This window comes from Leopardus geoffroyi, chromosome A3 (genome assembly GCF_018350155.1).
Source record: "Leopardus geoffroyi isolate Oge1 chromosome A3, O.geoffroyi_Oge1_pat1.0, whole genome shotgun sequence".
NCBI classification, from domain to species: domain Eukaryota; kingdom Metazoa; phylum Chordata; class Mammalia; order Carnivora; family Felidae; genus Leopardus; species Leopardus geoffroyi.
Genome location: NC_059336.1, coordinates 78,938,734 through 78,964,369, shown reverse-complemented (window position 1 = coordinate 78,964,369; position 25,636 = coordinate 78,938,734). Strand labels below are relative to the sequence as shown.

General features: G+C 39.8%; 1 protein-coding gene and 1 long non-coding RNA gene across 2 annotated transcripts; one reads left to right on the top strand and one right to left on the bottom strand.

Moving 5' to 3' along the window:
- The first annotated feature begins 4 nt into the window (after positions 1-4).
- LOC123580829 lies at positions 5-21,391 on the top strand. Its single transcript, XR_006703481.1, has 3 exons — positions 5-147; positions 20,692-20,772; positions 21,188-21,391. It is a non-coding gene; the product is annotated as an uncharacterized LOC123580829 (long non-coding RNA).
- Positions 20,747-21,027, bottom strand: LOC123580828 (ATP synthase membrane subunit K, mitochondrial-like). Its single transcript, XM_045446146.1, has one exon. It carries the CDS (start codon positions 20,965-20,967, stop codon positions 20,791-20,793), a length of 177 nt encoding a protein of 58 aa, XP_045302102.1. The 5' UTR covers positions 20,968-21,027; the 3' UTR covers positions 20,747-20,790.
- Positions 21,392-25,636: the final 4,245 nt, after the last annotated feature.

Genomic DNA, 25,636 nt, shown 5'->3' with positions numbered 1-25,636 from the left:
GCCCCGCCCCCTGCAGCCCAAAGCTTTGAGACTGGGTCTGGACAGTGGGAGGCGGGATCTTCGGGAGCGCGGGGAACGCTGGGAGCCGGGCGTTGACTGTTCGCGCGTGGGAAAGCAGCCGGCTCGGAAGAAATCCCCCTCCTCCAGGTTGTTCTGAGGCGCGTGGTTTAAAGTTCAGAAGAGGGTGGGAAGGTGCGGTGACGTCCAGGGGGCTGGCCGCACCGGAGCACTTGGGGGCGGGCCGGGCGGTGAAGTGGGGCTGGCTTTCCGGGGCCGCGGGGGACGGCGGCCGGGGTTTTCGATGGGTGGTTCCCCGCCTCTTCCCAACTTCGCACATGCAAATCTTCGCCCCCGCGTCGGCGGGCGGTGTCCTGATGAGCCCAGGAGAGGAAGTGCGGAAGCGCTGTCGCCTGTATTCATTTGTAATTCACGTATTTGCATTTGGGGACCCCCGCAACCTGCTTTTCCCCCATTCTGTTTGAATTGCGAGGGCTCTGTCAGCTTTACCTACTAAAACTTTTTCAGCTGTTAAAATCCTCACTGCGAGTTCGTTGCCTCTTAACGCAGTGTGCTCGAGATTAGTGAGGTAAACGCTATCCTGGGATTTGACAGATACCCACGAGGAGAGGAGGAGTGGAACACACGCTTAGTGTGTGGAGTTAGTGTGGTATAACTCTGTTTCATTCGAGTGCTAAGAACCTCCTGTGTGTCCGTTTATTTACCTCATTTAAAACGTATTATTGTCCTAATTTTTGTAAATGAGGTTAATAGGGGTTCAGAGAAGTTAAGTAATACTTCAGAGAAAAAAAGAAGTAATACTTCAGAGAAGTTACGTTCTGGTAAAATGAAAAGCACAGGTTAAACCCAGGGTTGTCTGAATCCGTGGTCTTTGCACTATACCTTACTGCCTAAAACGAGTGTGGAGGGGGCATGGGGATTATCAGCCAGCTATACAAGTGTTGAAACTGGAGGACCCAGTTGAGGAAATCGTTAAAAATAAAATCTGGTACACCTGAGTGGCTCAGTCTCTTGAGCCTCTGACTCTTGTCAGGTCATGATCCCAGGGTCGTGAGATTGAGCCCCTTGTTGACCTCTGCTCTGAGCGTGGAGCCTGCTCAGGATTCTCTCTCTCTCCCTCTGCTCCTCTCCCACGCTTGGGTGATCTCTCTCTCGCTCTCTCGCTTTCTCGATCGCTCGATATCTCTCTCGCACAAATAAAAATAATAAATAATAAAAATAAAATCTACCAACTCCATAATATCCTCTCCGCTAAAAGTAGGAAAGAATGAAACAATTTTATTATTGAATAAGCATTAAAGCATGTGATGCACTAAAGAGATTGTAAAGACAAAAAAAAAAAAAAAACACCAAAAAAACAAAAACAAAAACAAAAACAAAAGAAAGACACAACAACCCTCATTTGTTTATGTAGCCAGGCAGATATAATCCACCACCGACCTGCTGTCTTTATCCAAAGGAAAAAAATAATACGAAGTTACATCTGGAAGCCAACAGCTGGGGTTTAAAATCCCACAAAGACCAAGAGGTGGGACAGAGTCCTCCTTGGTGCTTGGTTTCAAAGAGGTAATTTCAAGGCCCCTAAGAAAGACCTTAGAGGGATTCAAAACTGGCAAGAGGCTTATTTAGCTTTTTAAAAGGTATACATACATCTCAAAGACATCATTTGTAATTTCGATTTTTCTAAAGGAATTGCTGAGTAAAAAGAAAGGAGGTGAGATTTCTTGTCCATTTTGGTACCAGGGAAATTTTTTAATTTAGTTTTTAGACGAATTTAACCTTACAACCCCCAATATCAGAACTGTAAGGGAGAACTGAGCACAGATGTTTAAGAATTCATTAGGAAGGTGAATGACAAATAGGAAGGGAAAATATTTTGTGTCTATTTGTTTATATTCCACCTTCAGAAATTGATTGGTTTTAGGTGCCTCTTGAACTTAATAGAGGATAATAATGTTTGTCTACTGAAGAGTTCTGGACCGAACAGAATCTGTCCCAGTTGCAGTACTTAGGACCAGTTCTAACACCACTCCAATCTGTAAACTCACAAGTTGTACCTAAGGAGATTTAGTAACAACTATAGAATTTTGAACTAATCAATTGTTATCTTTTATTTTTCAAAGACTGACTTATTTAAATCTCCTCATTAATAGGACAGCATGTTTATATTTATTTCCAGGGCTTTTTTAATTTGTCATATGACTAAGCTATGGGTTTTATTTTCTTACCTTCCTAAAGATTTGTTTTAACCCTTTCACATTTTTTTAAAGTAGTGGAACCCTCTTTTGAAAGGTTCAGTCCATATCTGAAAAGGGAAAATATTTTAGTTATACAGGATACGTTTATTTATTTTTTTATTAAAAAAATTTTTTTTTATGTTTATTTTTGAGGGTGGGAGGGGCAGAGAGAGAGGGAGACACAGAATCTGAAGCAGGCTCCAGGCTCTAAGCTGTCAGCACTGAGCCTGATGTGGGGCTCCAGAGAACCCTGAGATCATGACCTGAGCTGAAGTCAGACACTCAACTGACTGAGCCACCCAAGTGCCCCTATTTTTTTAATTTTAGAGTGAGGGAGAGAGAGAGTGCACATGAGCAGGGGAGAGGGGCAGAGGGAGGGAGAGAGACAGGGATAGAGAGAATCCCAAGCAGGCTCCACACTTAGGGCAGAGCCTGATGTGGGGCTGGATCCCACCACCCTGGGATCATGACCTGAGCTGAAATCAAAGAGTCGGATGCTCAACCAACTGAACCACCCAGGTGCCCTCACTTAATTTTTTAAGATAGAAAGATTGCAAGACAAGGTGATGGATGGACTAAAAAACAACAAAGGTAAGTAGTAATTTTGATTTTGAGGGGACTTATGCTGAGAAAAAAGAGCTTATTACTGTAAAGATGATAGGCAGCTAGTTATTGGCACTTATAGAAGAGAATAGCGCATGCTAGTTTTCCTCGAAGGCACCCAGTTGTTGATACTGTTCATTCAGTTCAACAAATATCTACTCTGTGCCAGGTACTCTTTAGGTGGTGACACACTAAGAAAGAAGACGGAGCATCTGCCTTCATGCAGCTATGGCCCACATGAAAGACATCGAGCATATTATCAAAAAAGATCCTTTAAAATACTATTGTGAAGGTATTTTGTTTTTTTGTTGCTGTAAAGAAAATAAAGCAATGGGATAGTATATGACTGAGGATGGGGATGCTCTGAAGACGTGACATTTGAGCTGAGTCCTAAGTGATAAGAAAGAGGTATCCACAGGAAGATTCAGGGAAACAACATTCCAGTCAGAGGAATAGCAAGTACCAAATCCTGGAGATTGGTAAGAGCTTACCTGAGGGATGGAGAGAAGGCCAGGAGGACTAACGCAAACAGAATGAGGTTGAAGAGGTAAGCAGGGGCCAGATCCTCTAGGACTTTGTAGACCATGATAAGGAAGATGAGGTTTAATTCCAGTAGCACACAGAAAGCTATTGGAGAGTGTTAAGTGTGTGATTGATTTATGAATACATTTTGAGATGTTTACTCAGGCTGACATGTTAAACTTAGTGAACACTAACTAGGGGCTGTTGGAGTAGTCTAAATGAAAGAAGTGCTTTGGATTAGTGTCTTAACAGAGGAGATAGCGAAAAGAAGTCAAATTTAGTAAGCTATTTTGATGACCGAGGCGGAAGGACTTGATGATGGATTGGATGTCGGGAGGAGTAGGGAGAAAAGTAAACAAGGGCAATTCTCACATTTTTAAAAAAATTGTTTTTAATGTTTATATTTTTTTATTTCCGAGAGAGAGAGAGAGAGAAAGAAAGAGAAAGCATGAACAGGGGAGGGTCAGAGAGAGAAGGAGACACAGAATCTAAAGCAGGCTCCAGGCTCAAATCCACAGACTGCAAGATCATGACCTGAGCTGAAGTCGGATGCTTAACCAACTGAGCCACCCAGGCACCCCTCCCACATTTTTGGTTTAAGCAACCAGGTAAAAAGGAAGGCTAGTAAAGAAAGAGGTTTGAGAGGGAAAATCAGGAGTTGTGTTTCTGACATGTTAAGTTACAGATGCCTAGTAGACATCCCAGTAGACAGTGGAATATACAGAACAAAAGCTAAGGGAAAAGGTCAGGGCTAGAAATAAAGATTTGGGAATCAGTGGCATTTCATTTGGGATAAGACTACCTAAACATAAAGTGTAGATAGAGGGGAAAAAATATGAAAAAGAACCCTGGGATCCTTGAATTCTTAGAGAACTGGTAGAGAAGGAGCTGCCAGTGAAGCAGGAGGAAACCAAGAGACTATGGTGTCCCAGAGGGTGTTTCAGAAAGAATGGAGATGGTCAGCTGTGTTAAATGATGCTGAGAGATTGAAAAAGAATAAAGAAAGGACCTTGGATTTGGCAAGATGAAGGTCATTAATGGTCTTGATAAGAGCCATGTCAATGGAATGGTGGGGATGAAAGCTGAATTTGAGGAGGTTGAGGAGAATGATGAAAACAAGGAGTATAGACAACCCTTTCAAGAGTGTTAAAGGAAACAGAAATGAGGCAATAACTGAAGGGGGAATGCAGAACTATATGAGGCTAAGGGCTGTCACTCACAACCACAATTTCAACATGTTAACACAATTGAAGTTTGTTTATTATTCAAGTCACAGTCCAGTGTGAGTTGAGTGTCTTTCTTCCAGGAGTAATCTGGAAGATGCCTTCTGTCTTGTAGCATCAACATGTAGCCTTCAAAATCAGCCTAGAAAAGAAAAGAGAGTAGAGGATCATATATGGGAGATTTTTATGGGCCAGGCCTGAAAGCTGAGTACATTACTAAGTCACAATTTACTTTCTGTATGCCCTCCACAAGGAGGCTGAAAAACAGAATTTGAGAAATAGCATTTAGCTATATGCTCGGGAAGAAGAAAAGAAAATGAATATCAGTGAGCACTAGCAGTCTCTGGCACTGAAGATTTGCTTTGTTTATAGAGAGTGATATTAAGGCATATTTGTATAAAGATGAAAGGGACTTGGCAGCAAAGGAGAAATTGATGATAGAGAGAAGGGGGCTAATAAGTGAGGCAGGGAAAAAGGGTGAAATGTAGAGGACAGATGTACAGGGTTGGCTGTAGATTGAAATGGGGACTCCTCTGTGGTAATGAGAAGGAAGGCAGAGAGGATGCAGAGAACCTGGCACACTTGATGGTATAAAAATGAGATAGTCAGGGGTGCCTGGGTGGCTCAGTCGGTGACTCAGGTCATGATCTCCCAGTTCGTGAGTTCAAGCCCCGTGTCGGGCTCTGTGCTGACAGCTCAGAGCCTGGAGCCTGTTTCGGATTCTGTGTCTCCCTCTCTCTCTCTGACCCTCCCCCATTCATGCTCTGTCTCTCTCTGTCTCAAAAACAAATAAACGTTAAAAAAAATTAAAAATAAATAAATATAAAAATGAGGTAGTCAAATTGCTCCCCCCCCCCCTTTTTTTAAGTAAATTATGAGGTAAAATTCAACTGAGAGTAGAGGGCAAGGAGAGAAAAGAAGGTTGGAGGAAGAGGAGAAGCCAAAAACATGGTCTCTGAGAGTGGAACTTTAGAAGGTATTTCTGTTGTACTGAATGACCATTTGAAACTTGTGGTCATAAACATAATGTCAGACCAGTAAACACTATTTCTTATATGGTTTTTGTTTGTTTTTGAGAGAGAAAGTGGGGGAGAGGGGCAGAGGGAGAAGGAGAGAGAATCTGAAGCAGGTTCCACATCTAGCATGGAGCCCAATGCAGGGCTTGATCTCAGGAGTGTGAGATCATGGCCTGAGCCAAAATTAAGATTTGGGTGCTTAACCAACTGAGCCACCCAGGCACCCCTTTCTATGATTTTTAACCCAGGGAAGATCAATGGGCAATATTGTCTTGAAAAAGAAGACAAAGAATTAGGAAAATTTAAGTTTCACTGAGAATATGAGGGAAGGATGCTTAATACTCCTCAACCCACACATACTCCCTGTGTGATCTGATCGATTCTCATGATTTTACCTATGATTCCAGGACCATATGTATCCAGTTGTCTTCCAGACACTTCACTGGGAGCCCTATCGGCATGCCAACCTCAACCTACTCACCATTTCTCTCCCAGGTTTACTGTTACTCCCATATTCTTTGTACCGCCATCTACTCAGACACAGGTTAGAAAGTAGGGAGCCATCTCTGACTCTCACCATCTCCCATCTACCCTACAACATCCTGTCACCAAGTACTGCAGATTTTACCAATAAAATATGAATCCATTTCTTTCCCACTTTGATTGCCATTGTCAATGTTCTTCATTATATCTCGCCTAAACTCCTGGAATGGTCTCCTAACTATTATCCCCGCCTACACTTTTAACCCCTGTGAAAGCCATTCGAACCTATTCAAATCCATTGTCACCTGAGTCTTTTTTTTTTTTTTTCATGAGAATAGTTTTTAATTTCTTCAATTCACACAGGTATTTACTGAATATCTACTGTGCAACAAGTACTATGACAGATGCAGAGATATGAAGGGGAGTGAAGACATCATCCCATTTTCCTAATAACTGCAATCTTATATAGAGATACAACCAGATCAAGATAATCCTGTGATTGAATACATAAAAACAAATTAATATAAATGCTCTATGGAAAAGAACATAGCTCTATGAAAGTATATAATAAAGGAAACTGTTTCAAAGTAAGGACTCAGGGAAGACTTCAAAAAAAAAAAATAGAAGGGTTTCAAGGTGAGAAATGAAAGCTAAGAAAAATTTAGGTGACAGAAGTCCTTATGGAGGGTGGAGGGAGAGGCAAATACAGATAAAGACCCAGCAGTGGGAGGGATCACAGTACATTCAAGAAACAAAAAGGATAGTGTGGCTAGAGGCAGAGACCAAGAAAAGGAGTAAGAGGCCAAAGAGGAGAGTCACCTGAGTCTTTAGTATGAATGCACATCAGACCTCTTTCTTCAGCCTCATCTTCTGCATTCCATGCCTTGCACTTTTACACCTCAATGAACTGCTTTGTAGCTTCTCATATCCCAGAAGCTATGCTCTTTCTTGTCCATCTGCCTTTGTTCTTACTTTCCCTTCTACCTAGAAGTTCCTTTCCAGAAACATGCCATGTTCATGGATTGAAAGACTTAATATTGTTTAAATATCAGTTCTCCCCAAATTAGTCTATAGAATTAATGAATCCCAATTGAAACTGCAGCATATTTTTGTTGGAATTGAAAAGGTGATTCTTAAATATATAGAGAAATGCCAAGGTCCTGGCATAGCCAAGCCAATAGCGAAGAATAAAGGTGAAGAATCTACATTACCACATATCCAAATTTATTATAAAACTACAGAAATTAAGATAGTATGATATTAGCACAAGTTTAGACAAATAGAATAATGGGCTGGACTAGAAAATCCAGAAACAGACCCATACATATACAGTCACTTGTTTAGAACAGTCTCTACTGCAGGTGGGGGCGGGGGGGGGGGGCAGGGAAGGAGGTCTTTTCATTAGTGCTGGGAAAAATTTGTCATCTGGAAAATAATAGAACCTGAACCTAACCTTACACCATGCCCAAAATATTTTTTTAAATGGATCATAGACCATGGGAGGACCTGGGTGGCTCAGTTGGTTAAGTGTTTGACCCCTGATTTCGGCTCAGGTCATGGTCTCACTGTTTGTAGAATCAAACCCTGTGCCAGGCTCTGTGCTAACAGCGTGGAGTCTGCTTGGGTTTCTCTCCCCCCCCCCCACTCTCTGCACCCCCCCAAAATAAATAAACCGTAAAAAAAATTAAAATAAAATAAAATGGATCATAGACTTTAATGTGAACAGCAAAATGATAAAACTTCTAGGAGAAAACATAGGAGAATACCTTCATGAACTTGAGAAAGGCAAAGACTTCTTGAACAATGTACAAAAAGCAATAACAAAGAAAAGATAGGTAAATTGGACTTAATTAAAAGTAACTAACAGATGCCACTAAGAATAAAAAGGCAAGCTACATACTAGGAGAAGATACTTGCAATACATACATCTGGTAAAGAATTCTGTGGTGTCCATCAGTTACTTTGCTTAGATTTCACTTCTAGAAAAGATCTACCTCAGCTTGCAAGCCAAGTACACACATTTCCTTAGAAGCATCTAGCCAGTTATAAGCACAGTTGTGGGGCAAGGGCTCACTATCTCCAACCAGTACAGAACTTCTCTATGGGGAGCTGTTGTGTTAGAGCTTCTCATTGGACTGGTTAAGACTTTCTCAGAGATGTACTTCAATCTTATTGTATTCCTACCCAGTTCTCCTTCCTTTTCCTTTTTCACACGTGTCAGATCTGCATCTGAAGACTCTTCCTGCCTATTCCTTTATTTCTCTCCCCTTTATTTTTCATAGGCATTACCCCAATACATCAATTGCATTGATCATTTCTTTTTTTTTTTTTTTAACGTTTAATTTTTATTTTTGAGACAGGGAGAGACAGAGCATGAACAGGGGAGGGTCAGAGAGAGGGAGACACAGAATCCGAAACAGGCTCCAGGCTCTGAGCTGTCAGCACAGAGCCCGACGCGGGGCTCGAACTCACGGACCGCGAGATCATGATCTGAGCCAAAGTCGGCCGCTCAACCGACTGAGCCACCCAGGCGCCCCGCATTGATCATTTCATATTGGTATCTGCTTCCCATAGGATCCAACTAACATACTCCTATCCACTCTACAAATCAGTAAGAAAAAGATAACTCAATTTTTTAAGTGGGAAGAAGACCCCAACAGGTCAGTTTACAAAAGAGAATAGCCAAATAATTAATAAGCATATAAAAAGGTGCTCAGTCAAAAGGGAAATGTGTACAAAACTCATAATAAAATATTGCTACACCTTCATCAGAATGGCTAAAATTAAAAGAACAATGCCAAGGCACCTGGGTGGCTCAATCAGTTAAAACTCTGACTTGATTTCATCTCAGGTCATGATCTCACATTTTGCTATCAAATAGCACTGTACATTACAGAGAAATCATTCATAAAAAAAGGAGTCCATCAATGTGGCAAACTTTCACTGTTTTAAGAAATGACCACAGCCACCCCAACCTTCAGCAACCACCACTCTGATCAGTCAGCAGCCATTAACATCAAAGTAAGACCCTCCACCAACAAAAATATTTCAACTCACTGAAAGCTCTGATGATGGTTAGTATTTTTAGCAATAAAGTATTTTTAAGTTCAGGTATATACATTGGTTTTTTAGATATAATGGTATTGCACATTTAATAGACTATAGCATAGTGCAAACATAACTTTTATGTGCACTGGGAAACTGATAAATTCATTTGACTCACTTTATTGCAATATTTGCTTTATTGTGGTTATCTGGAACCAAATCCATAATATCTCTGAGGTATGCCTATAAATGGAGTCATATAGTATATATTCTTTTGTGTATGGCTTTTCGTCTATAAGACTTATCTATATTGTTGTATGGCAATAGTACATTTTTTTCGTAATTGGAAAGAAATCTATGTTTATGAATATATCACAGTTTATTCTTTTTTTTTTTTAAAGTAGGCTTCATACCCACAGTGGAGCCCAATGTAGGGCCCAAATTCACAACTCCAGACCAAGACCTGAGCTGAGATCAAGAGTCAGATGCTTTACTGACTGAGCCACTCAGGCGCCCCACAGTTTATGTATTCTGGTGTTGATGAACATTTTTTTTAATCTTTATTTATTTTGAGGGAGAGTGAGTGTGAGCAGAGGAGGGGCAGAGAGAGAGGGAGAAAGAGAATCTCAAGCAGGCTCCACATTGTCAGTGTAAAGCCCCAAGGGGAGTTCAGTCTCACGAACCATTAAGATCATGACCTGAACCAAAATCAAGAGTTGGACACTTAACTGACTGAACCACCCAGGTGCCCCAAGTTATCACAATATTTCTGACTATATTCCCTATGCTGTAGTTTTCATCCCCATGACTTATTTATTTTATAACTAGAAATTTGTAACTCTTAATCCCCTTTATGTATTTTGCCCATGCCCCCACTCCATTCTCCTCTGGTATTTATGAGTCTATTTCTGCTTTTGTTTGTTCATTTGTCTTGCTTTTTAGATTCCATGTATAAGTGAAATCTTCTTGTGTTTGTCTTTTTCTGACTTAGTTCGCTTAGCATAACACCCTCTAGGTCTACCCATGTTGTTGCAAATGGCAAGATTTCATTCTTTTTTGTGTCTTAGTAATACTCCTTTGTCTGTACCACATCTTCTGTGTCCGTTCCTCTATTGTTGCTTTCATATCTTGGCTATTGTAAATAATGCTGCAAGAAACATAGTAATGCATATATCTTTTCATATTAGTGTTTTTGTTAGCTTCAGATAAGACCCAGAAGAGGAATTACTAGATCAGATGATATTTCTATTGTTAAGTTTTTGAGGAAACTCCATACAGTTTTCCATAGTGGATGTGCCAGTTTACATTTCTACCAACAGTGTCCAAGCGTTCCTTTTCTTCCACATCCTCACCAACACTTCTTATTTCTTGTCTTTCGATACTAGCCATTCTGACAGGTGTGAGGTAATATCTCATTGTGGTTTTGATTTGCATTTCCCTGATGATTAGTGATGTTGAGCATCTTTTCATGTGTCTGTTGGCTATCTATATGTCTGCTTTGGAAAAATGTATTTTCAGATCCTCTGCCCATTTTTTAAAAATTATTTTAGAGACAGAGAGTACAAGTTGGGGAGAAGAGCAGAGGGAGAGAGAGAGAGAAAGAGAATATCAAGCAGCCTCCACGCTCAGTATGGAGCCCAACACAGGGCTTGATCCCATGACCCTGGGATCATGACCTGAGTTGAAATCAAGAGTTGGACGCTTGATTGAGCCAACTGATTGAGCCACCCAGGTATCCCATCTGCCCATTTATTAATCAGATTTTTTTTCAGTTGTATGAGTTCCTTATATATTTTGGATATTAACCCCTCATCAGATCTATCATTGGCAAATATCTTCTTCTATTCTGTAGCTTGACTTTTCATTTTGTTAATAGTTCCCTTTGCTGTACAAATGCTTTTTAGTTTGATGTAGTCCCACTTGTTTATTTTTGCTTTTGTTTCTTTTTCCTTAGGAGACACAGAAAAATACTGCTGAGGCCATTGTCCAAGAGATGTTTTCCTTCAGGAGATTTATGGCATCAGGCCTTACATTTAGGTCTTTAATCCATTTTGAGTTTATTTTTGTGTATGGTATAAGAAAGTGGTTCAGGTTCATTTTTTTTGCATTTTACCAATGCCATTTGTTAGAGAGACTGTCTTTTCTCCATTGTATATTCTTGTCTCCTTTGTCATAGATTAATTGAACCTCTCTATAAATGTAGAGGTTTTTCTCTGGGCTCTCTATTCTGTTCCATTGATCTATTTTTGTGCCATTATCATCTATTTTGATTACTATGGCTTTGTAGTATAGTTTGAAATCTGAGATTGTGATACTTTCAGCTTTCTTCTTCTTTCTCGATATTGCTTTGGCTCTTTGAGGTCTTCCGCAGTTCCATACAAATTTTAGAATTATTTGTTCTTGTTCTGTGAAAAGTACTACTGGTGTTTTGATAGGGATTACACTGAACCTGTAGCTTGCTTTGAGTAGAATGGACATTTTAACAATGTTAATTCTTCTAATCCATAAATATGGTGTATGTTTCCATTTATTTATGTATATTTACTTTCTTTTAACAGTGTCTTATCATTTCTTTCACCTCCCTGGTTAAATATGTTCCTAGGTATTTTATTCTTTTTGATGCAATTGTAAATGGGATTATTTTCTTAATTTCTTTTTCTGCTAGTTATCAGTATATACAAACACAACAGATTTCTGTATATTAATTTTGTATCCTGCAACTTTACTGAATCAAAATATATTTCTTTTTTTTACATTTATAAGATATATTTATTATTTTTTGACCAAAGTACAATAATTTTTAAATCTCCTTAAACAACTGAAAAAAAAGTATTCAAGAAAACAAAACACAAATGAGAAATTTAACAATTAGATTTTTGCTTCATACCAACCCTACATTTAGTCTATAAAACAAATAAAAAAAACTTGAAATGTTACTAAAACACTAACCAAATCACAAAATGTATTTCTTAAATAATATGTTTTAAAAATCAAAATGACTCCTTGATCCATTGACTGCAGAATGGATGTCATGTTAGCAGCCATGAAAACAATGTGCATCTCACCGTACATCTCCATCAGCACACTTGAGTGACCATGTGCATTGTCAATGAGCAGTAATATTTTGACAGGAACATTTTTCTCTGAGCAGTAAGTCTCAATAGTGGGCTTAAAATATTCAGTAAACTGTGTTTGAAACAGATGTGCTATCATCCAGGCCTTGTGGTTCCATTCACAGAGCACTGAAAGAGTAGATTTAGCATAATTCTTAAGGGCCCTAGGATTTTTGGAATGGTAAATGAGCATTGGCTTCAACTTCAAGTCCAGTTGCCTTAGATCCTAATAATGAGTCAGCCTGTCCTTTGAAGCTTTGAAGCCAGACATTGACTTCTTTCTAGCTATTAAAGTCCTACCTTTTTCCAATGGAAGACTGTTTGACCACATTGACAGTCTGTTGTTTAGTGTAGCCACCTTCATTAATGATCTTATCTAGCTCTTCTAGATAACTTGTTACAGCTTCTACATCAACACTTGCTGCTTTACTTCACACTTTTATGTTGTGGAGATGGCTCTTTCCTTAAACTTCATGAACCAAACTTTGCTAGCTTCAGACTTTTCTTCTGTAGCTCCCTCACCTCTCTCAGCCTTCACAGACTTGAAGAAAGTTAGGGCCTTGCTCTGGATTAGGTTTTGGCTTAAGGAAATGTTGTGGCTGATTTGATCTCTCAAGACCACTAAAACTTTCTCCATATCAGCAATAAGGCTGTTTCACTGTCTTATCATTTGTGTATTCACTGCAGTAGGACTTTTCGTCTCCTTCAAGAACTTTTCCTTTGCATTTATAACTTGGCTAACTGGTGCAGGAGGCCTAGCTTTTGGCTTGTTTTAGCTTTTAACATGCCTTTTTCTAGCTTTTGATTGATTTATTTGAGAGAGAGAGAGAGAGAGAGAGCATGAGTGGGGGAGAAGGGCAGAGAGAGAGAGAGAGAGAGAGAATCTTAAGCAACGCTCCATGCTCAATGCAGAGTCCAATTTGGGGCTCAATCCCACGACCCCAGGATCATGACCTGAGCTGAAATCAAGAGTTGGACGCTCAACTGACTGAGACACTCAGGTGCCCCTCTAGCTTTTGATTTAAAGTGAGAGAAATGTGAGCTGTGCTTGGCTGGCTCAGTTGGTAGAATATGAGACTTAATCTTGGGTGATAAGTTCAAGCCCCACATTAGTCATAGAGCTTACTTAAAATAAAAAAAAGTGATACACATGTGATTATTCTTTCACTTGAATACTTAGAAGCCATTTTAGGGTTATTAATTGGCCTAGTTTCAATATTGCTATGTCTCAGGGAATAGGGGTCCCTGAGGAAGGAGAGAGAGATGGGGAACAATTGGTCGGTGCATCAGTCAAAACATACACAACATGTATCGATTAAGTTTGCCATCTTTTATGTGTGCTGTTTGCAATGCCCCAAAATAATTAACATCAAATATCACAGATCACCATAACAAATGTAATAGTAATGAAAAAATTTGAAATATTGTGAGAATTACCAAAATGTGACACAAAGACACGAAGTGAGAAAATGCTGTTGAAAAAATAGTGCCAATAGACTTGGCTGGTGCAGGGTTGCCACAAACCTTCAGTATGTAAAAATTGCAATCTCTGCAAAGTACAATAAAGTGAAGAGCAATAAAACAAGGTATGTCTGTATATTGAGTTCAAAAACAGATAAAACTAATTTTTGTGATGGAGGGCAGAATGTTGGGTACCTTTTGGGTGGGTATTGATGAGAAGTGGCCCAAAGGAGCCTTCTGAGTTGCTAGATATATTCTATATCTTGATCTGAGTGATGAGTGATAAAGACTTAATCCTTGACCAAACTCTAGTCAGCCTCTGCTGAGCCCTCTTTTCAACAAGCCCTCAGTCTTGACCTATAACAACTCTTTTTTTTGTTTTGTTCTGTGGGTTTTGTTTTGTTTTCGCTTTTTTGTGTGTGTGGCTTTTTTTTTTTTTTTTTTTTGCTTTTTTTTGAGAGAGGGAGAGAGAGAGAATCCTAAGCAGGCTCCACGCTGTCAGCACAGAGCCTGACAAGGGGTTTGAACCCATGAACCATGAGATCATGACCTGAGTGGAAACCAAGAGTCAGACACTTAATGGACTGAGCCACCCAGGCACCCTTAACTATGACAACTCTTAGCACAAATTATTTTGCCCATCCCTTATACTAAGAGACTTGAACAAACACTAGCAAAGTTTCTAACTTCTTAAGTCCAGGATGATGACTTCAGCTCCCTTAGGTTGCTGCTTAGGAAAGCACAAGCCTGCCGAAAGTATTTACTGTTTGTTCTAGCCGACACCTAGCCACACGATGTTTGTCTCCTAGTGTCTGTGGCAGGGTAGGAGCCTAACGTCAATAAATGCCAGTTAACAAACACAGATGGCCCCATCCCATTTTTTGTAAATTTCCACACTCCTGACTGCTCATTTCCCTTCCCTATTTCCCCCTTCTCCATTGAAAATGTCCAGTTACCTTTGCACAAATCAAAGTTGAGTTCAGTTTACACTTGGCTCTCTTCCCTATTTCAATACCACTTTGGAGTCTGGCTTTATATATCTTTCACATGGATTACATATATTTAAAAACTGAGCTATAGTGGTGTGTAAAGACTTTCACACTACATAAGTTATACCTCAATTTTTTTAAATATTTGAATAGACTTCTGAATAACTTTCCCCATGAAGGCCACACAACATGCATAGCCTTCCCTTGACACCCTGCTTATCACCTATCTTCCTTCTCCCCACCTCCTAACACAGACTTCTTCATTTGTTTCATTCCACTCATCCTTTAAGACTCAGCTTAAAGGAAGGCTTTACAGATTCCCTTAGCCAGATAGACTCTTCTTTCTTTGTCCTTGGTTAGCATCTGCAGGAGTTTCCCAGGTGAAATTCAAAACTGGCCCCCATATGCAGAGGACAAGGAGAGACAGAAGAAAGAAGGGGACTTTTCCAGATTGGTAAATTGCAGGTTTAATAAGCAAGGGAACTTCCATACAATATTTGTTTTGGTCAGCTGTAAGACAAGTAGATCTCCACACCCACCTGCCAGATTCTTAAAAGTTTATATTAATGCCTTAATGGGGCCCAGTCACGTACAAAGTCCAGATGGCCTCAGCAACACATTACTCTCTTAAGGCTGCATCCTTGAAATGTCTCCTAGTGTGGGAATGGTGAGTGGAACATATATTCCAAGGACAAGGGAGGGGTAAAGAGACTCTGATTGCTCAGCTTGAGGGTCACCTTGTGATCACATCCTCTCAACCTCTTCCAAGATATGTGCAACATGAAAACCAGCATATTACCTATCATCCTATCACACTGAAGTATGGTTATTTGGTCATATGCCTGGCTCCCTTGCTAAAATATAAAATCGATCCTTAAAAGCAGTGATTCTCTTATTCCTGGCAGCTGGCATATAGCAGATGTTCAATATTTGCTGAATGAATTATCTTGATTAGAAGTCAATACCTTTCTTCCTTGAGCCTGGTTGGGTTAGTACACGCCCCACCATGTCTGGTCTTTAGTGTGTTGTATATTATACACCTTGCATTTGGATAGCTCTTCTGAGCCTATGGAGGACCACAGTGGTTGATTTTATTATGAAACTTTTCTATAAACACATCTATTCAGTTTGATAATGGGCATCTTTTTTATCTTTCAACACAAAATCTATAAGGCAACTTCATTTTGTTATCTCTCACTCTCTTTCATATTCTTCTGGATCATAGACCCAGAACACATCCATTTACTAGCCAGATTTGTTTGTTTCTTAAAAAATGTAACTTCATGATTGCTGTTTTATTTAAAAAAAAGATTTTATGTGTTTAAGGCATGTTCTTTAGTATCAAGGGCAATTATTCTTCACCTTATCAGATCAGTGTCCACTGTTTTATAATTTATATTTGTAACATCCTGTTTACTATCCTGAAGTGAATTCATAGATATAATCTACCTCACATGTATATTTTCAAAGAAATAAAAATAATGCTCTAACAACAATGTCAAGGAGAAATAAAAAGAAAGCCATTTATAAAAAAATAATACTTCAATATGTAAACGTTTGGTATGAATAATGGGAAATATGTATATATAGGTCTCTGACCCCCATTTTCTGACACAGAGCTCATAAATCCCTTGGAATTTCCTGGGTGATAGCAATGTCTTTTGTTTTAATGAGTCAACTCTGTGAGCCTTTGGTTGGGTCCTGGATGGGGGTGGTCACCAGAGAGACCAAGTGACAGTTAGAAGCTTGGAATATTCAGCCCCACCCCCCACTCTCCAAAGAGGAGAGAGGGGCTGGAAATGGAGTTGATAATTGGTCATGCCTATCTGATGAAGTCTCCATAAAATTCCCAATATTATGGGGTTCAGAGAGCTTCAAGATTGTTGAACACATCTAGGTTCTAGGAGAGTAGCTTGCCTAAAGAAGGCATGGAAGCTCCATATCGCACATACCTTGCTCTGTGTATCTGTTCATCTGGCCGTTCGTCTGTATCCTTTGTCACATCCTTTATAACATAATAAACTGGTAAACATAAGTGTTTCCTTAAGTTCTGTGAACTGTTCTAGCAGGTAATTGAATCCAAGGGAAGGAGGTCATGGGAACTTCTGATTTGTAGCCAAGTCAGACAGAGGTTATGGGTAACTACTAATTGCAGTTGACATCTGAAGTGGGGGCAATCTCATGGGACTGAGCCCTTAAATCTGTGGGATCTCATGTTGTCTCCATTAGCTAGTGTCAGAATTGAGTTAAATTTAATAAGACCCCTTGCTGGTGTCACAGAGAATTGTTCAGTATGGGCAAAAAATTCCACACACCTGGTATCAGAAGTTGTGAGTTTGGTAGTAGTATGAGAGTAAGGGAGGAAAACTGAGTTTTTCCTTACACACTTGGGTATGACTACATTAAAAGACTTAAAGTTTTCAAATGTTTATGCCTAGACATAGAATCACTGTAGGTGTAGCACATGCAGTCTGATGCTGATGTTCTATACTGGTGAGCTGTCAGAATTGTGATTTTACAACTTTCAAAAAGTTTTCTAATAAAATAATCTTTGATGAACATGGTAGTTGCATTCCTGAGAAATTCAGTGTATATTAAAACCACACAAAAAATATTTTGTGCTCATATGTAAAATGGGGTTGTGTTCTAGGCTTACATTATTATAATAGATTTTTCACCTATGTGAATGTGAATATCTGGTGAGACTCTGGGAAATCATGAGGATGGTTGGCTGTGCTGGACTCTCCCTAGAGGGCATCTAGCATCTCTAACCACCCCCACAGTGAATGCCATGGGTGCCCCCAAATCATTTTGACAACCAACAGTTTGGTCACAGATTTCCAAAATATCCCAAGTCATTTGGAATAGTGGATCTTACATTTGGTGGTCATAAGGGGCACCTGGGTGGTTCAGTTGCTTAAGCTTCTGACTTTGGCTCAGGTCATCTCATGGTTTGTGGGTTCGAGCCTTGCATCAGGGCCTGTGCTGACAGCTCAGAGCCTGGAGCCTTCTTCGGATTCTGTGTCTCCCTCTCTCTCTCTCTGCCCCTCCTCCTCACATGCTCGCTCTCTCTCTCTCTTTCTCTCTCTCAAAAATAAACATTAAAAACATTTTTAAAATAAATTTGGTGGTCATAAGAATCACTTGGGGAACTTGTTTGGAATGCACATTACTTGCACCCATTCTCAGAAATTCTGATTTAGTAGGTAGGGGAAGGGCTCTGGGATCCATGTTTTTTCTTTGACTATCCTAAGAGTTCTGTCCCTCAAAATTCACTTTGACAAGATTTGCTCTTCACTAAAGCCCTGATACTCAACTTACTGCGTTCCACTAAAGAATCCAAGACACAGCAGGGAACCAATTTACCCTATAAGAACCTTTATATTGAGATATTCATTTCGTACATTTGTTTCTTAGGGTCGTACAAATTGTAGTAGTATTGTTGGCAATAAATTTTATTGCCATCACTCTATGATGCCAACAAAAGTAAAAGTTCCTTTAGTAGATGAAAATTGTAATAATACTGTTGGGTATATTCTTGCTACTGTAACAACTAACAGAGAAATAAATTTTAAAGTTTATTTATTTATTTTTGAGAAAGAAAGAGAGAACAAGCCAGGGAGGGGCAGAGAAAGAGGAGAGAGCGAGTATCTCAAGCAGGCTCTGCTCTGTCAGCACAGAGCCTGACGTGTGGCTCGAACTCATGAACTTTGTGATCATGACCAAGCAAGAATTGGATGCTTAACTTTCTGAAGCCACCCAGGTGCCCCTACACAGAAGTAAATTTTAAAACCGAAGTGATAATAGTGAAGGGCCAGAAAAACAATGGATGGTGTTGGGTGAGTTTAAGGAAAGTACTTGGAGGGACCAGGGGAGCCCCAGGTTAATAGTAGCCTACCAGAGTTCAAATGGACAACCGGGCCAAAAGGCAATGGCATCCTACCCTTCCAAGTGAACATCGTAACTGATAGGTGCTTGATTTAGTGATGAATATGAAAGCCCAGTACCCCACATAGATGACATCTGTTTTCCACTAACAGTTGAGAACCAACACAGCTCTGGAGTTTGATCACAGGCTTTTCTTGTGACCAGAGATGTAGTTCATCCACTAGGCGTAGGACACTCTTTTCCCAGATACAAGTTGTTTGGGAAGAAGTAGGAAGACTGCTTCATGGATAAGGAATCAGGAAAAATGAATGATAGAATCTTGAATAATATTTTATGGAGGCTGTGAAAAAAGCCTGTTGACTTATCCCTGTCCCATAACCAAGGGATCTGGCTTTGCAAACACACACCTGGATTTAAATCTTAGATTGGCTTCATCTTAAATGTGGGAAGTCAGGCAAGTCACTTAACCTCTCTGTGCTCGTTTGCTCATTTATAAGATGGAGTTAATAATAATATAGTGTCTGTCTTACAGGCTTGTCCTGAGGATGAAATGGGATCATTAATGTAAAGGGTCTGACACAGGGAAAGTATTTAAAAAATGTTAGCAGGTTTCTATCCTATTTTGTTATAAAAATTTTCAACATGCAGCTAAGTTGAAAGAATTTTGCAAGGAGCATCTATACACTCACCAACTAGATTCTACCCTTAATATAAATTTCACTACACTTACCACCTGTCTAGCCATTTTTCCATTCCTCTATCCATCCACTCATCTACCTTATTTTTTTAAAAACATATTTCAAAATCAATTCCCTACACTGGTACACTTCTCCCTAAATACTTCAACATATAGAAGAATTCGGGGCACCTGGATGACTCAGTTGGTTAAGTGTCTGATTTCACCTCAGGTCATGATCTCACGATTAGTGGGTTCGAGCCTCACATCAGGTTCTGCGCTAACAGCTTGGAGCCTGGAGCCTGCTTCAGATTCTGTGTCTCCCTCTCTCTCTGCCCCTCCACCACTTGTGCATGTTCTCTCTCTCTCTCTCTTAAAAATAAAAAGTTAAAAGTTAAATATATATATATATATATATATATATATATATATATATAAAGAAGCAATTATTTTTACACTTCTCTAATAACCAGAATGATCCTGTTCATCAGATTCATTGTCTTTCCCTCAGATAATTCTGGATGAACGTTGCCAAACTGCTTCTCTTTGATACCCTTTTTATCTGCATTACCTTCCCTTGGTTGCACAGTTTATGTAGATATTTTACATCAATTTAGGCAACAAGGTTATTTTACAAGAAATTAAGCCTTATCAAGACTACACTCTAGGGGCGCCTGGGTGGCGCAGTCGGTTAAGCGTCCGACTTCAGCCAGGTCACGATCTCACGGTCCGTGAGTTCGAGCCCCGCGTCAGGCTCTGGGCTGATGGCTCAGAGCCTGGAGCCTGTTTCCGATTCTGTGTCTCCCTCTCTCTCTGCCCCTCCCCCATTCATGCTCTGTCTCTCTCTGTCCCAAAAATAAATTGAAAAAAAAAAAAATTAAAAAAAAAAAAAAAAATTTAAAAAAAAAAAAAAAAAGACTACACTCTAGTCCCAATTAGAGTACTCTCAAGTCAGGACAAATAGTTGTGGTAGCTGGACTCAGCCATTAGAAGTGGATTCTACCCATGCTATTGGCAACCCCTCTTCCCACCCCCACCATTCCCCTTTTTACTTATTACTCTGTGAGTGTTATTTAAGATTTCTGAAATCCACTTCCAAGAATTCAAGAAGTTGTAAAAAAACAAAAGTAAGGGGGGAAGCGCTTCATAAAGAGCAAAGACCAGGATCTACAAATCAGTTTTAAAGAGCCTGGAACTATTTCCACTTCCTTCAGCTTACTGAGACATTCTTTAATATGGCTGCAATATGTATAAGAGGAGGTAATACTTTAACAGGGTGAATGTTATTTGGATAAGTGGAGAGAAGAGAAGGAGAGAAGGAAAGAAAAGCTGAGTGTTGGAGAGACCAGGACAATGGAAGCAGAGGGCGTGTGGCACACAGAGCTAGCTGACTTCTTTTTTCTTTTCTTTTTTCCAGGTTCATAATGTATTGTACAAATTGAATACCAGATGATGAATTGACATTAGCTTCTCTGGGCTTGGAAACTTAACAGATGAGGTACAGTTTAAAATGCATTTATGTTGCTTTCAAAGCTGGTGTTGTTTTAGACCTTAACTTGAAGTATAAGACTATCAAAGCAATGCCTCCATATGTGGCCAGTACGGAATTCATTCTACCTGTGAGAGCATAAGAGTTGAAATATTTTTTGACATCAGTGAAATGTAATTGGTCATCAGTTTTTGGATCTGCCATGATGTCAATCTTGCAAAAGACACCAATCTGCCAGTTAGGTCCTTCAACATATGCAGCTACCTCGCCCAACTTCTCTTCTTTTTCTGTATTAACTGTAGCTTGATACACGATTGCTGAATAGTGCTGTATCTCCAACTTCCCTTGAGTAGAGATAATATGCGCCCACTCATTCCTAGGCAGAGACTTTCAGATGGCAAGCCTGCTTTTTTGCCTTTTCAAGGGCTAAAAAGAAGATGTCCTGTGATCCATATTCAACCCTGTTGAATGGAGAAACAAGATGGAAGGACCCTGTATGACTGCATGGAGCAGCCTGGAACTCAGACACTAAATTAAGAAATGAATTTCTGGGGAATGAATTTCTGAGCCTGGGTGACTCAGTCGGTTAAACATCTGACCCTTGCTTTTGGCTCAGGTCATGATCTCATGGCTTCTGGGTTTGAGCCCTGCATTGGGCTCTGCAGCTGGCAGTGCAGAGCCTGCTTGGGATTCTCTCTCTTTACTTCTCTCTGCCCCTACCCTGCTCCTGCTGTCTCTCTCAAAATAAATAAATAAACTTAAAAAAAGAAAGAAATGAGTCTCTGTCTTTTCTGAGTCATTTGTGTCTCTTTGTTATAGCAGCTATCATAACATTAACTAATACGAATACGTACTAAAAAACAGAGAAATAAGGTTAAAATCTGGTAATGGAGGGATTAGAATGCTGGGAGGAGTAGTTTAGTTTTATCTTGTAGACAATGGAGAAAATTGCAAGATTTTTTTTTTTTTTAAGTAAACTCTATACCCAATGTGAGGCTCAAATCACAACCCCAAGGGGTGTCTGGGTGGCTCAGTCGGTTTAGCATCCAACTTCAGCTCAGGTCATGATGTCAGAGTTCATGAGTTTGAGCCCCACGTCAGGCTCTGTGCTAACAGATCAGAGCCTGGAACCTGCTTCAGATTCTGTCTCCATCTCTCTCCGCTCTTCCCCTGCTTGTGCTCCATCTCTCTCTCTCTCAAAAATAAATAAATATTAAAAAAAAAAAAATCAAACTCACAACCTCAAGATCAAGAGTCATATGCTCCAACAACTGAGCCAGCCAGGTGCCCTGAAAATTGCAAATTCTTAAACCAGATAGTGCTATGATGAAGGCAAGTGGTTCAAGAAATTAGACTGATTGCATGAAACCTTCCATGAAGAGGTTATTGCTGTGAAACAAGCATGAGCCTGAAACAAGCATGAGCCTGAATGTGGAAATGAAGTAAAGATGAAGAGGAAGGAAAACAATCAAGAGACATTAGAAAAAATTATAGGCCTTGGTGACCAGCTGGTTATAGGGAATTAAGGAGAACCAAGGGGCAAAGAAAAGCCCCAACATTTTTTTTAAAGTTTCTTTCTTTATTTTTTTGAGACTGAGAGAGAGAGAGAGAGAGCACACACGCACAAGCAGGGCAGGGGCAGAGAGAGAGGGGAACAGAGGATCTGAAGCAGGTTCTGTGCTGACAGCAGAGAACTGATGCGGGGCTTGAACTCACAAACCCCAAGATCATGACCTGAGCCAAAGGCAGATGCTTAACCAATTGAGCCACCCAGGTGCCCCTAAAAGTCCCAAATTTTTAATCTGGAAAAGTGTTGATACAGCAGAAATTGATGGCAAGAAAATGGAATACATAGATTAACTTTTAAAAATCAGAGGTTCCTGGCTGACTCAGTTGGAAGAGTATGTGACTCTTGATCTTGGGGTTGTGAGTTCAAGCCCTATGTTGGGTATAGAGATCACTTAAATTAAAAAAAATGTTTTAAAAATTATAAGAGGCACCTGGGTGGCTTTGGATCCTTTGTCTCCCCCTCTCTCAAAAATAAATGAACATTAAAAAAAAAAAAGTAAATAGAGGTGCCCAGGTAGCTCAGCTGTTTAAGTGTCCGATTCTTGATCTTGGCTCAGGTCATGATCTCAAGGTTCATTCGTGCATAGCCTGCTTGGGATCCTCTGTCCCCCTCTCTTTCTGCCCCTCCCCTGATCTCTCTCTCTCTCAAAAATAAATAAACTTAAAAATATATGTAAATAGCTTGGAGTATGTCAGCAGACCCAGATCCTGCCATCATCAATTTCACCTATTGTCCCTCCTATCCAACGTGAGTCCATGTACCACCATTTCTAAAGTAAACTTTAGGGGAAAGGGACAGTCCCTAAAGTAAAGACTGTAGCTCTGAGAAACCTGCCCACTCACCTATTTTCATTTAAGGAACTGAAACATAATGTTTGTGAACACCCAGAGAAATGAAATCTTAGTTCATGAAAACTCAAAAAAAGTCATACAACACTCATTTTAAAAATGCCTCTCTTTAATCTCTATGTTTATATTGTTTAGGACCTATAGTATTATATATGCTAGTTTTGTGTGCATAGCACTGCTTGGAAGTATGACACAGTGTTCTAATTTGGTTTCTGTAACAGTAGTAATATCTGATGTTTCACAAACACGAGATCCAATAATTACTTGCACAGATTTGGAATTAGCATTTTTCAGAACTGGTAATAAAACCATCATCATCTTCAAGTCATATGATGTTTCTGATATGTCTCAACAGAGGATAGTTAAATTTTAGATTCTTTAAAATTTTTTTAAAAATTTTTTTTAGAGAGAGTACAGGAGTAGGGGAAGGGGGCAGAGGGAGAACCTCAAGCAGCCTCCACATTCAGCATGGAGCCCGACATGGGGCTCAATCCCATCACTCTGGGATCATGGCTTAAGCCGAAATCAAGAGTCAGACTCTCAACTGACTGAGCCACCCAGGCACCCCGAGGATAGTTAAATTTTAAGGTTGGAAGGAACTTTATAGATCATTTAGTTTAGATCCTCATTTTACACGTGAAGAAATTGCACAGAAAATTTAAGTAGTTTGTCCATCTTCATGCAGCTAATTAGTTGCTGAGTTGAGACTTGAAACTAGACCTCCAAACTCTTAGTTTGGGTCTTTTCCCCATTGTCACGTCACATTTTCAATTGTGATCTAAAACATAAAGCAATATGGGGTGCCTGGATGTCTCCGTCAGTTGTGTCCGGTTTCAGCTCAGGTCATGATCTCACGGTTTGTGGGTTCGAGCCCCACATCAGACTCTGCGCTCAGAGCCTGGAGCCTGATTTGGATTGTCTCCCTTTCTCTCTGCCCCTCCCCCACTCACATTCTGTCTGTCTGTCAAAAATAAATAAACATTAATAACATTTTTTTAAACATAAAGCAATATAAAAATATTTGCTAGCTAACTAGCCACCATAATCTCACGAATAAAAATGCTAACATATGGAGTGCTTAGCATTCACAAGGCTTTGTATCTTTTAAGACCCTCATGCTTTTTTTCCCAAGAGTTATCAATTCACCATCTCTGTGAGAAAGTAAAAATAAGTCCTTTAACATGTTTTATTAAAGGCATTGACTGTGTCTTTTTCATCGTTTGTTCCCTCTAATGTTTAGGACATTACCCAGAGTATCGTAGATGCTCAGTAAATATCTAATGAAATATAAATTCTTATACACTGAATCACTTCAGTATTGATATGACTGACAATATATCACCACTGGGCATTAAAAACTATTTAAAGAAAAAAAAAAAAAAGATTCAGCTCTCTGATTCCAAAGAGATAGGTAAGTAACTATGCCTACAGAGAAGCATAGTGGTGATTATAGTAAGACAAATACAAAATCATGGATTAATATAGTAAAAGCAAGTGGAGTCAACCAGTCAACAAGTTTTAAAATAATATTCAAAGTCCTTTTTGTTAAAATTTTTATTTTAAAATTAGAGCATCAAAAACATACACATACATTTTAAAGAAGTATTGGAGAAAAGAAAAATGACTTGTAATTCTACCTCACTAATACAAATGTCACCAGTGTACATGTATGAGTATGTGTTTATGTGTTCCCTTCCAGAGCATTTTATTTTATTTTTTATTTTATTTTTTTTATTTTTTTAAAATTTTTTTTAACGTTTATTTATTTTTGAGACAGAGAGAGACAGAGCATGAACAGGGGAGGAGCAGAGAGAGAGGGAGACACAGAATCTGAAACAGGCTCCAGGCTCTGAGCTGTCAGCACAGAGCCCGACACGTGCCTCGAACTCACGGACTGTGAGATCATGACCTGAGCCAAAGTCAGACGCCCAACCGACCAAGCCACCCAGGCGCCCCCCTTCCAGAGCATTTTAATGTTTATTTATTTTTGAGAGAGAGAGAGAGAGACAGAGCGTGAGCCAGGGAGGGGCTGAGAGAGAGGGAGATACAGAAACCCAAGCAGTTTCCAGGCCTGGATGCTTAACCAACTGAGCCACCCAGGTGCCCCTAGGGCATTTTATATGCAAACCTTGATATATTTCTTCTGCTGTTACTTGATTATGGTAAAGAATTGAGGGGCGCCTGGGTGCCGCAGTCGGTTAAGCGTCAGACTTCAGCTCAGGTCACGATCTCGCGATCCGTGAGTTCGAGCCCCGCGTCGGGTTCTGGGCTGATGGCTCAGAGCCTGGAGCCTGTTTCCGATTCTGTGTCTCCCTCTCTCTCTGCCCCTCCCCCGTTCATGCTCTGTCTCTCTCTGTCTCAAAAATAAATAAACGTTAAAAAAAAAATTAAAAAAAAAAAAGAATTGAAGTAGAGAAAATGATACTCAATTAAAATAACCTTACTCGGGGCGCCT